Genomic DNA, 12,606 nt, shown 5'->3' on the forward strand with positions numbered 1-12,606 from the left:
TGTTCTACTGGATGTCATAAGGTGAATGCACCAATTTGTAAGTCGCTCTGGATAAGAGCGTCTGCTAAATGACTTAAATGTAAATGTAAATGTTAGGGGATCAGTCTTTACCCCTCCCTCTCCCTCCATGTTAGAGGATTAGTCTTTACCCCTCCCTCTCCCTCCATGTTAGAGGATCAGTCTTTACCCCTCCCTCCCTCCATGTTAGAGGATCTGTCTTTACCTCTCCCTCCATGTTAGAGGATCAGTCTTTACCCCTCCCTCTCCCTCCATGTTAGAGGATCAGTCTTTACCTCTCCCTCCATGTTAGAGGATCAGTCTTTACCTCTCCCTCCATGTTAGAGGATCAGTCTTTACCCCTCCCTCCCCTCCATGTTAGAGGATCAGTCTTTACCCCTCCATCCATGTTAGAGATCAGTCTTTACCTCTCCCTCCATGTTAGGGGATCAGTCTTTACCTCTCCCTCCATGTTAGAGATCAGTCTTTACCTCCCTCCCTCCATGTTAGGGGATCAGTCTTTACCTCCATGTTAGAGGATCAGTCTCCCTCCATGTTAGGGGATCAGTCTTTACCTCTCCCTCCATGTTAGGGATCAGTCTTTACCCCTCCCTCTCCTCCATGTTAGAGGATCAGTCTTTACCCCTCCCTCCATGTTAGAGGATCCCTCCATGTTAGAGGATCAGTCTTTACCCCTCCATCTATGTTAGGGGATCAGTCTTTACCCCTCCATCCATGTTAGGGGATCAGTCTTTACCCCTCCCTCCATGTTAGAGGATCAGTCTTTACTCCTCCCTCCATGTTAGAGGATCAGTCTTTACCCCTCCCTCTCCCTCCATGTTAGGGGATCAGTCTTTACCCCTCCATCCATGTTAGAGGATCAGTCTTTACCCCTCCCTCCATGTTAGAGGATCAGTCTTTACCCCTCCCTCCATGTTAGAGGATCAGTCTTTACCCTCCCTCCATGTTAGAGGATCAGTCTTTACCCCTCCCTCCCTCCATGTTAGAGGATCAGTCTTTACCCCTCCCTCTCCCTCCATGTTAGAGGATCAGTCTTTACCCCTCCCTCCATGTTAGAGGATCAGTCTTTACCCCTCCCTCTCCCTCCATGTTAGAGGATCAGTCTTTACCCCTCCATCCATGTTAGAGGATCAGTCTTTACCCCTCCATGTTAGAAGATCAGTCTTTACCCCTCCCTCTCCCTCCATGTTTGAGGATCAGTCTTTACCCCTCCATCCATGTTAGGGGATCAGTCTTTACCCCTCCCTCTCCCTCCATGTTAGAAGATCAGTCTTTACCCCTCCCTCTCCCTCCATGTTAGAGGATCAGTCTTTACCTCTCCCTCCATGTTAGAGGATCAGTCTTTACCCCTCCCTCTCCCTCCATGTTAGGGGATCAGTCTTTACCCCTCCCTCTCCCTCCATGTTAGGGGATCAGTCTTTACCACTCCCTCTCCCTCCATGTTAGAGGATCAGTCTTTACCTCTCCCTCTCCCTCCATGTTAGAGGATCAGTCTTTACCCCTCCCTCTCCCTCCATGTTAGAGGATCAGTCTTTACCCTCCCTCTCCCTCCATGTTAGAGGATCAGTCTTTACCCCTCCCTCTCCCTCCATGTTAGAGGATCAGTCTTTACCACTCCCTCTCCCTCCATGTTAGAGGATCAGTCTTTACCACTCCCTCTCCCTCCATGTTAGAGGATCAGTCTTTACCCCTCCCTCTCCCTCCATGTTAGAGGATCAGTCTTTACCCCTCCCTCTCCTCCATGTTAGAGGATCAGTCTTTACCCCCTCCCTCTCTCCATGTTAGAGGATCAGTCTTTACCCCTCCCTCTCCCTCCATGTTAGAGGATCAGTCTTTACCTCTCCCTCTCCCTCCATGTTAGAGGATCAGTCTTTACCTCTCCCTCTCCCTCCATGTTAGAGGATCAGTCTTTACCTCTCCCTCTCCCTCCATGTTAGAGGATCAGTCTTTACCTCTCCCTCTCCCTCCATGTTAGAGGATCAGTCTTTACCTCCCTCTCCCTCCATGTTAGAGGATCAGTCTTTACCCTCCCTCTCCCTCCATGTTAGAGGATCAGTCTTTACCTCTCCCTCTCCCTCCATGTTAGAGGATCAGTCTTTACCACTCCCTCTCCCTCCATGTTAGAGGATCAGTCTTTACCACTCCCTCTCCCTCCATGTTAGAGGATCAGTCTTTACCACTCCCTCTCCCTCCATGTTAGAGGATCAGTCTTTACCCTCCCTCCCCTCCATGTTAGAGGATCAGTCTTTACCCTCCATGTTAGAGGATCTCCATGTTAGAGGATCAGTCTTTACCACTCCCTCTCCCTCCATGTTAGAGGATCAGTCTTTACCACTCCCTCTCCCTCCATGTTAGAGGATCAGTCTTTACCCCCCTCCCTCCATGTTAGAGGATCAGTCTACCTCCTCCCTCCCTCCATGTTAGAGGATCAGTCTTTACCCTCCCTCTCCATGTTAGAGGATCAGTCTTTACCCCTCCCTCTCCCTCCATGTTAGAGGATCAGTCTTTACCACTCCCTCTCCCTCCATGTTAGAGGATCAGTCTTTACCACTCCCTCCCTCCATGTTAGAGGATCAGTCTTTACCCTCCCTCCCCTCCATGTTAGAGGATCAGTCTTTACCCCTCCCTCTCTCCATGTTAGAGGATCAGTCTTTACCCCTCCATGTTAGAGGATCAGTCTTTACCTCTCCCTCCATGTTAGAGGATCAGTCTTTACCCCTCCCTCCATGTTAGAGGATCAGTCTTTACCCCTCCCTCTCCCTCCATGTTAGAGGATCAGTCTTTACCACTCCCTCCATGTTAGAGGATCAGTCTTTACCCCTCCTCTCTCCATGTTAGAGGATCATTAAACACTTCCCCCTCTCCTCATTCGCCCCATCCCTCCATGTTAGAGGATCAGTCTTTACCTCTCCCTCCATGTTAGAGGATCAGTCTTTACCTCTCCCTCTCCCTCCATGTTAGAGGATCAGTCTTTACCCCTCCCTCTCTCCAAGTGGTGATCTGTGAGAGTGATCATTAAACACTTCCCCCTTCTCCTCATTCCCCCATTAATCCCTCCATGTTAGAGGATCAGTCTTTAGTTAGAGGATCTTTACCCCTCCCTCCCCTCCATGTTAGAGGATCAGTCTTTACCTCCATGTTAGAGGGTCAGTCTTTACCCCTCCCTCTCCCTCCATGTTAGGGGATCAGTCTTTACCCCTCCCTCTCCCTCCATGTTAGGGGATCAGTCTTTACCACTCCCTCTCCCTCCATGTTAGAGGATCAGTCTTTACCTCTCCCTCTCCCTCCATGTTAGAGGATCAGTCTTTACCACTCTCCTCTCCTCCATGTTAGAGGATCAGTCTTTACCTCTCCCTCTCCCTCCATGTTAGAGGATCAGTCTTTACCTCTCCCTCTCCCTCCATGTTAGAGGATCAGTCTTTACCACTCCCTCTCCCTCCATGTTAGAGGATCAGTCTTTACCACTCCCTCTCCCTCCATGTTAGAGGATCAGTCTTTACCACTCCCTCTCCCTCCATGTTAGAGGATCAGTCTTTACCACTCCCTCCCTCCATGTTAGAGGATCAGTCTTTACCACTCCCTCTCCCTCCATGTTAGAGGATCAGTCTTTACCCTCCCTCTCCCTCCATGTTAGAGGATCAGTCTTTACCCCCTCCCTCCATGTTAGAGGATCCTCCATGTTAGAGGATCAGTCTTTACCACTCCCTCTCCCTCCATGTTAGAGGATCAGTCTTTACCACTCCTCTCCCTCCATGTTAGAGGATCAGTCTTTACCACTCCTCCCTCCCTCCATGTTAGAGGATCAGTCTTTACCTCTCCCTCTCCCTCCATGTTAGAGGATCAGTCTTTACCTCTCCCTCTCCCTCCATGTTAGAGGATCAGTCTTTACCCCTCCCTCTCCCTCCATGTTAGAGGATCAGTCTTTACCCCTCCCTCTCCCTCCATGTTAGAGGATCAGTCTTTACCACTCCCTCTCCTCCATGTTAGAGGATCAGTCTTTACCACTCCCTCTCCCTCCATGTTAGAGGATCAGTCTTTACCACTCCCTCTCCCTCCATGTTAGAGGATCAGTCTTTACCCCCCCTCCATGTTAGAGGATCAGTCTTTACCCCTCCCTCCATCCTTTACCCTCCAGAGGATCAGTCTAGTTAGAGGATCAGTCTTTACCCCTCCCTCCATGTTAGAGGATCAGTCTTTACCCCTCCCTCTCTCTCCATGTTAGAGGATCAGTCTTTACCCCTCCCTCTCCCTCCATGTTAGAGGATCAGTCTTTACCACTCCCTCTCCCTCCATGTTAGAGGATCAGTCTTTACCACTCCCTCTCCCTCCATGTTAGAGGATCAGTCTTTACCCCTCCCTCCATGTTAGAGGATCAGTCTTTACCCCTCCCTCTCTCTCCATGTTAGAGGATCAGTCTTTACCCCTCCCTCTCTCTCCATGTTAGAGGATCAGTCTTTACCTCTCCCTCTCCCTCCATGTTAGAGGATCAGTCTTTACCCCTCCCTCCATGTTAGAGGATCAGTCTTTACCCCTCCCTCTCCCTCCATGTTAGAGGATCAGTCTTTACCACTCCCTCCATGTTAGAGGATCAGTCTTTACCCCTCCCTCTCTCCAAGTGGTGATCTGTGAGAGTGATCATTAAACACTTCCCCCTTCTCCTCATTCGCCCCATTAATCCCTCCATGTTAGAGGATCAGTCTTTACCTCTCCCTCCATGTTAGAGGATCAGTCTTTACCTCTCCCTCTCCCTCCATGTTAGAGGATCAGTCTTTACCCCTCCCTCCATGTTAGAGGATCAGTCTTTACCCCTCCCTCTCTCCAAGTGGTGATCTGTGAGAGTGATCATTAAACACTTCCCCCTTCTCCTCATTCGCCCCATTAATCCCTCCATGTTAGAGGATCAGTCTTTACCTCTCCCTCCATGTTAGAGGATCAGTCTTTACCCCTCCCTCTCTCCAAGTGGTGATCTGTGAGAGTGATCATTAAACACTTCCCCCTTCTCCTCATTCGCCCCATTAATCCCTCCATGTTAGAGGATCAGTCTTTACCTCTCCCTCCATGTTAGAGGATCAGTCTTTAGTTAGAGGATCAGAAGTGGTGATCTGTGAGAGTGATCATTAAACACTTCCCCCTTCTCCTCATTCGCCCCATTAATCCCTCCATGTTAGAGGATCAGTCTTTACCCCTCCCTCTCTCCAAGTGGTGATCTGTGAGAGTGATCATTAAACACTTCCCCCTTCTCCTCATTCGCCCCATTAATCCCTCCATGTTAGAGGATCAGTCTTTACCCCTCCCTCTCTCCAAGTGGTGATCTGTGAGAGTGATCATTAAACACTTCCCCCTTCTCCTCATTCGCCCCATTAATCCCTCCATGTTAGAGGATCAGTCTTTACCCCTCCCTCTCTCCAAGTGGTGATCTGTGAGAGTGATCATTAAACACTTCCCCCTTCTCCTCATTCGCCCCATTAATCCCTCCATGTTAGAGGATCAGTCTTTACCCCTCCCTCTCTCCAAGTGGTGATCTGTGAGAGTGATCATTAAACACTTCCCCCTTCTCCTCATTCGCCCCATTAATCCCTCCATGTTAGAGGATCAGTCTTTACCCCTCCCTCTCTCCAAGTGGTGATCTGTGAGAGTGATCATTAAACACTTCCCCCTTCTCCTCATTCGCCCCATTAATCCCTCCATGTTCTCACTCCATTTGTACTCTCGGGCCTTTCCACAGATTCTTCATCGCCAAAGATAGACATGGGAATGGATCCTCAAACCAGTTCTCTAGTCCCCATTTGCTGCCTGCAACTCCGAGGGAGACATGGGGTGCTCTGGTTCCCACGGCTGTAAGCGTTGGGCTACAGATGTTGACCGTAACATCTCACAGACCTCCTCAATTGAATCTGCTGAGGTGACATGTTTTTCAGCTCGTGTGAATATTGGAGGTGTGAGATTTTAAATGATACTGTCAGCAGTTTTCTTTGTGCTGAGATGAAAGCAAATTTTTAAAGCAAATAGATATATGCCAAACATGTAATGCGCTGAAAAAATTATAATACTGTCAACTGTCAAACTTGTTGTGAGAAGAGTCTACTTTCCCATTCCCAGGTTGTACAGTTGTACATGCTCCACCAAACAGCATAGAGAAGCTAACAAAAGCTTCAAACCAATGGCGTGTTAGAGAGATGTTGAAGACTACATTTAAGAATGTGAACAGAACTCAATTTTAGTTGTGAAGTGGGTGGGACAGAAATAGGTCTGGTGTGGAGTGTACGTTTAAGGAGAAAACTCAAGATGGAGAGGCCATCCAAAGTTGAGGCCATCCAAAGTTGAGGCCATCCAAATTTGAGACCCTCCAAAGTTGAGGCCATCCAAAGTTGAGGCCATCCAAAGTTGAGGCCATCCAAAGTTGAGGCCCTCCAAAGTTGAGGCCCTCCAAAGTTGAAATGCCACACCACCTCCAAACCCTAGCAGAAAAGTTAATGGAGTTGTTTAAAGGGCCAATACAGCAATCTTTATCAAATCATTTCAGTTTAATAATCAAATACCTTACTATAATAATTTTCCATTTACAAAAAAATGCTTTTTAGCATAACTATTTCTCAATTAAGAATTTTGCTAGGACTGTCTGGGAGTGGTCTGAGGGGGGAGGGGAAAACTGGAAACGAGCTGCTATTGGCAGAGAGGTTTGGAACTCTCTTTGTTATTGGTCTATTAAACAATTTACCGCCTAGTGATGTCACCAGGCAAGCTGAAACTCCCGCCAATGCAAACAGGCTGATTAGGTCCTGTGTAGATTGTATTTTCATCCAGCAACTATAGGATATAATATTGATTTTAAAAATCCACACTTTTACGGTGTCAGTTATACTTTTACGGTGTCAGTTATACTTTTACGGTGTCAGTTATACTTTTACGGTGTCAGTTATACTTTTACGGTGTCAGTTATACTTTTACAGTGTCAGTTGTACTTTTACAGTGTCAGTTGTACTATATGATACAAAACACAGGAAATGCAGTTTTGACTACACTGGGACTTTAAAGAATGTATTTACCAATATGGGAAAAATAAAATTACAAAATGCAGTTTTGACTAACTGTTCACTTGTAAAAGGAAATACATATTCAAATATTATTAGTTCTCCAAAAATAACAGACTGATGTAGAACATGGGCTTGTACCCTGAACCCAATTTATTAGGTCTCAAAAGCATGACAGACTGATGTTGAGAGACATGGGCTTGTCAACCCAATAGGTTATTAGTTCTCCAAAAGCATGACAGACTGATGTTGAGAGACATGGGCTTGTACCCTGAACCCAATAGGTTATTAGGTCTCCAAAAGCATGACAGACTGATGTTGAGAGACATGGGCTTGTACCCTGAACCCAATAGGTTATTAGGTCTCCAAAAGCATGACAGACTGATGTTGAGAGGCATGGGCTTGTACCCTGAACCCAATAGGTTATTAGTTCTCCAAAAGCATGACAGACTGATGTTGAGAGGCATGGGCTTGTACCCTGAACCCAATAGGTTACTAGTTCTCCAAAAGCATGACAGACTGATGTTGAGAGGCATGGGCTTGTACCCTGAACCCAAGACAGACAAATAAAGGGAGACAGGTGTGAGGAGAGGGCGCTGTGGCAGGAAGTGGGAGCAAAGGGGAACCTTGAGGAACAAGTTCTGTTCCATTTATCTTTTAGTTCACTGGCTGTCAAACCTGTCTCCCCCCTTGTTCAGAGTGTTGTTTAAACGGTTTCTTTATCTCCCTCATTTCACAACCCGTCTCTGTGATGTGGGTCATTGACTGTAATGGGAGCTTGACTTGTCTTCCCAACCAAAAGCACTGGCAATCACAAATCTTGATCAAACTGTGTTTAAGCACCATGCTAAATAGGAATTTCTAAATTAATCACAACCCAAATAACGTTTTGGGGTTTAAAGTATGACCATATCCTGTATTTCTCTCTTTTATTCAGTTTTAAATAAATACTCCCAGACAAATAGCAGTGAGAATGTCTAGTTTATGCTGTTTTTTATTTGACCAATATGAAAAAGCACGAGGACATGACATTTATGTACAGCTCATACACAACCCACACGTTTTTACTAAAGTCAAGAATCCCTCAATAATCATTTGACAGATAGTTCAGTTGATATTATGAAGACAATACGTGGAACCGCAAACAATATACATATGTACAATCAATTAAGAGAGAGAAAAACCCCATTGTAAATCACCCACTGTTCAGTATGAGTTCAGTGCACTTTCATTCTCTGCTGGGGAAGACATTCCAGTGAGTTTTTTCGAAGACAAGCTGCCCTACGGTCTACAATACACAGTACGGGTTGTTCCACAAAATGAGTGCCTTTTTAAAAATACTTTAAGTAGAAATTGTGTTTAAATATTTAAAAGCCTGTTATATTAAATGAAGTGCATGGGAAATTCAATACATCTGAATTATAATACGGATAAAGATTTGCTAAAGTGCCAAACTTCAGCATTTTGACATGTCCCTCTGTGACTTCCAGGAAGATGTTAACCCACTTAACCCCAACATTTCTCCAGGTTTTCACCATCATTGTAGAGCCCTGGTTATTATGTTACTTTGGCAAAGTAATTTCTAAAGATGATTATTTATTTAATGTTATTAGTGATTTATTTTAAGGTCAATCCTGTTATTAAATTTTACAATTACATTTTAAATATGGTGAAGCTATTCCTTTTAAAATATTGTTTTCAAAAGACACGTTGAACATGTCAAATAGTCAAATCATAGCGTAAAAGCAGGTGAGCTGGCTCTACAATTTGTTTTGTGGTGGAAAACTAAGCGGGTCGAGCAAAATACGTCAACCCTGTTACCCATAGATAGACAGGCTAGAAATCTTTTTTTATCAATAGATACAAATTTGCTTTCAATTGCCCCTCCCTGTTGCACACAACACACTTTCATTCCCCCTGTCACAAGGGGATTTATGGCCCATTTAAGATGGTCAACCCTGTTACTTGGCACTTCTTTTAATTTAAACTTTTTTTAAACATTTATTTTACTAGGCAAGTCAGTTAAGAACAAATTCTTATTTTCAATGACGGCCTAGGAACAGTGTGTTAACTGCCTTGTTCAGGGGCAGAACGACAGATTTGTACCTTGTCAGCTCAGGGATTTGAACTTGCAACCTTTCGGTTACTAGTCCAACACTCTAACCACTAGGCTACCCTGCCTCCCTACTTAACAGGCACTTACTTACTATAGTATTTTTGTTAGTTAACTTCTTGAGATGGGAAAGGGTGTTTTTTATTCAGTTGAACCAGTGCTCTTTATGACAGGATGTTAAAAGTAGGTGCATTTTTTTGTTATTAAATCGGCAAATTAAAGTACTCGAAGGCACCTAATTGGTGGAACGACCCAGTAGATGTATCAGTTGTACTTTACACCTCTGTGCCTTCCCGTGGGTAAAGCATTGAGGCAGAGTCCAGGGCTGGGTATAGTTGGCTGCTGAGCTGGGTGAGGACAGAGTCACTGTAGCCTGCAGGGTAGAGGGGAGGAGAGGAGGAAATGGTAGGCTGCTGTGGATGGGACATACAGACCTCCCACTGAGGCATCGGAGCATTGGGGGAGTAGGAGCCGTATCCCTGGGCCGGAGAGACCCGTTGGGACAGCTCTGTAGCCAGGCTGGGTCTGTGGAGGGTATCTGACACTACTGTGTTTGATACTGTCCCCACTTCAGCCATCTGAGACAGGAAGCTGTTCAGGCAGAGGGAGGGGGCTGAGGAGATGGGGGAGGGGCCGCGCTCGGAGGAGCTGGAAACGTCATTCATGTTGTTGTGGTGTTTGGGGCTGGACTCTAACGACTCAGAACCTGAGGAGCCCCCCTCACCAGGCAGGGAGTCCGACTTCCTCTTCCTCTTGCGACGGAAATTGCCATTGTCAAACATCTTCTCACAGTTGGGATCCAGGGTCCAGTAGTTACCCTTGCCTATAAGGAGACACATGTAATTTTTCTTAAGGAATTGCTCTCACATAGTTAGGCAACAGTTAATATTTGTCTTTTTTTTAAGGTTATACTGTACGTGTATACACTTCCCAAACATTGAGTAGGCATGGAACACCTTGAAATTAAAAGACAAATTTTAAAAACCAAGTTCCAAACGTTCTTACCTGGATCATCCTCATCTCGGGGCACCTTCTTGAAGCAGTCGTTGAGGGAGAGGTTGTGGCGGATAGAGTTCTGCCACCCGGCCTTGCTCTTGTTGTAGAAGGGGAAGTTGTCTGCAACATATTGGTAGATCTGGCTCAGGGTGAGCCGTCTGTCTTGGCCCCCGTGGATCGCCATGGCAATAAGGGCAGAGTAGGAGTAGGGTGGCCTGGCTATCTTCATCAGCTCCTCCTGAGAGGGCATGGAGAACCAGCTCAGGTCCCCTACACCACCCCTCGGCACGCCAGCACCCAGATAGGGCCTCTGCATGTTGTAGAGTTGGGGCACATAGGGCCCACAGACTGGCCCTGTGGGCCCACCTAGGTAGGGAACACTGTTGAGCTCTGGGCCGTTGAACCACAAGTAAGGGTTGGAAGGAGGGCTGGTGTAGTCTCCCAGGTCGTAGGAAGTAGGGGTGGCCTGCTGCGGGCTAGGCAGGGTTGGAGTGCTGTAGAAGTTGTTGCTGTACAGGCTAAACTCTGGAGGCTCCTGTTCGAGGCTAGGGTACTGGGTTCCACAAGGAGGTGGGGAGAGGCCCTGTGGCACAAACGACATCATGCTCACCCACAGACTGATCCTTGGATTGGCAGCTGGTCTCTTCAGTCTAATAAATGGCTCTGGTAAAAAAAGAAATCTGGATCTCGCTTTTCTTCAGTATTATTTGTTCCTCTGTTTCCAGCTGAGAGGTATTTTCCTTTCACTCTGTATTTAGTGTCCAGTGCAGGTGCATCACAACCTGACACCTGTCTCACCTGATCAATTTATAGTACTACAGCAACACCCATGTCTGCTCTCATTGGGTGTTTCTGTGACTATGTCATTTGAGTGAGTTTAGGCGTGGAGAATTCCCTTTGAATAGGAGGTGAAATTTCACCAGTTCTCCACCAGAAGTTCGTCTAAGCTCTGTGAAATGTTTAGCTATTTTAATTTGACATCCAACCATTTACTCAAGAACATTTTAAAGTTGGTTATTTTACAGCAGAACGGGATAGTGAGTGCTACATTTACAAATGTTACAGTAATTTAATGTATAACAATTTCAAGACTAAAATATAATATATAAATATAACGTAATATGAAAGGATAATTGAATGTCAGTTGAATTTGAAGTTTGTACATTTATTTGTTTTTCCTCTAACATAGTTGTATGGGCAATATGCGACACCGTTTTATTATGACGATAGGCTCAAATAGGCAATCACTTCATATGTGATGTCATGCGCTCAACATTCCCAGGGAAACTGCATTTAGGCTTCTTCCTATACATCATTTTATTGCTTCTGAATTATATATTTGTTCTATCCCCAAACTCCCCCCCCCCCCCTTGTCCATTTCTTAGATGTCACAAACATTTTAGACATCATGTTTGTTGAAATTTACATAGGTTTTTATTCAGAAACAGGTGTTATAAATACTACAACGAATTGGGTTGGGTGTGAAGCCATTAACACCTTCATCGTCAAAACAGATATGATTGTTAAAACAATTTGTATTATGTATTATTCTCCATCCCGCCATGGATGATTTTAATATAATTTATTTACCCCGCCAAATAATGCTTTTAAGAATGCCCTTATTCTCCATATTACATTACTTTAAAACATACAATTGTGTTATTTCTCTGCGCGTGGACATTTAAAGCTCACAACATTGACATATCATTAGCAGTTCTGAAATGTCTCTGTTTTGTTTTTCTCGTATAGGAAGCTATACTCGTAGTTGAATTGATAAATGGCCGTGGCCAGGACGCCAGGAATGGATATGCTTCCATTGTAGCGTGCTCTGCAATGCCAATAATAGGATACACAAGAGCGGAGCGCGCTCGAAGATATTTGGTAGTCTGCACACATTGTGCGCGGATTGGTTACCATGGCTTCTTTTTCATGCGAAATAATTCGTTTTTACTGGGGAAGGTAGTATGTACCGCAATGGAATTTTTCGGGGTGGGTGGAAACATAAATATGAGATGAGTGATTCAGGAACGTTATGATTACATGCCTCAGTTCAGTGATCCATGCAGGCTTAGAAGAGTTGATGTGCTTTTTTTTTTTTACTGCAAACATTTCTGCACAGTCATGTGTCCTGTAATCCAAGCCTGAATATGGGCAGAGACATGATGGCAGTTTGATTGTTTATGCTTTTCATCATTTGTGAACTTGGAAGGTCCTTCCAAAGATATATCCTACTTTGTCAGCTTAGATGGTGTCTCTCTCAAATTGCCTGCAAGGACTGGGCTAAGTGTTCCATGATTCATTTCAAAGAAACAAATCTTGGAGGTTACCAAGGATGGCAGTTAGTGTGATTATAGTAATCCTCTTCAGTGGTGGTGACACAGACATAACGGCACATCTGTCCCTCCCGGGAGTTTATATTGTCTGTCTGCTGTTGTATTTTACATACTG

General features: G+C 45.3%; 1 protein-coding gene across 1 annotated transcript; it reads right to left on the bottom strand.

The window, feature by feature from the left end:
- Positions 1–8,015: 8,015 nt before the first annotated feature.
- Positions 8,016–10,931, bottom strand: foxi3a (forkhead box I3a). Its single transcript, XM_046298425.1, has 2 exons — positions 10,168–10,931; positions 8,016–9,985 (listed from the first exon to the last, which is right to left on the bottom strand). The coding sequence occupies exons 1-2, from the start codon at positions 10,760–10,762 to the stop codon at positions 9,438–9,440; spliced, it is 1,143 nt and encodes a 380-aa protein (XP_046154381.1). The 5' UTR covers positions 10,763–10,931; the 3' UTR covers positions 8,016–9,437.
- Between the last annotated feature and the right edge of the window lie 1,675 nt (positions 10,932–12,606).

Source organism: Oncorhynchus gorbuscha, linkage group LG02 (genome assembly GCF_021184085.1).
Source record: "Oncorhynchus gorbuscha isolate QuinsamMale2020 ecotype Even-year linkage group LG02, OgorEven_v1.0, whole genome shotgun sequence".
Lineage (NCBI taxonomy): Eukaryota > Metazoa > Chordata > Actinopteri > Salmoniformes > Salmonidae > Oncorhynchus > Oncorhynchus gorbuscha.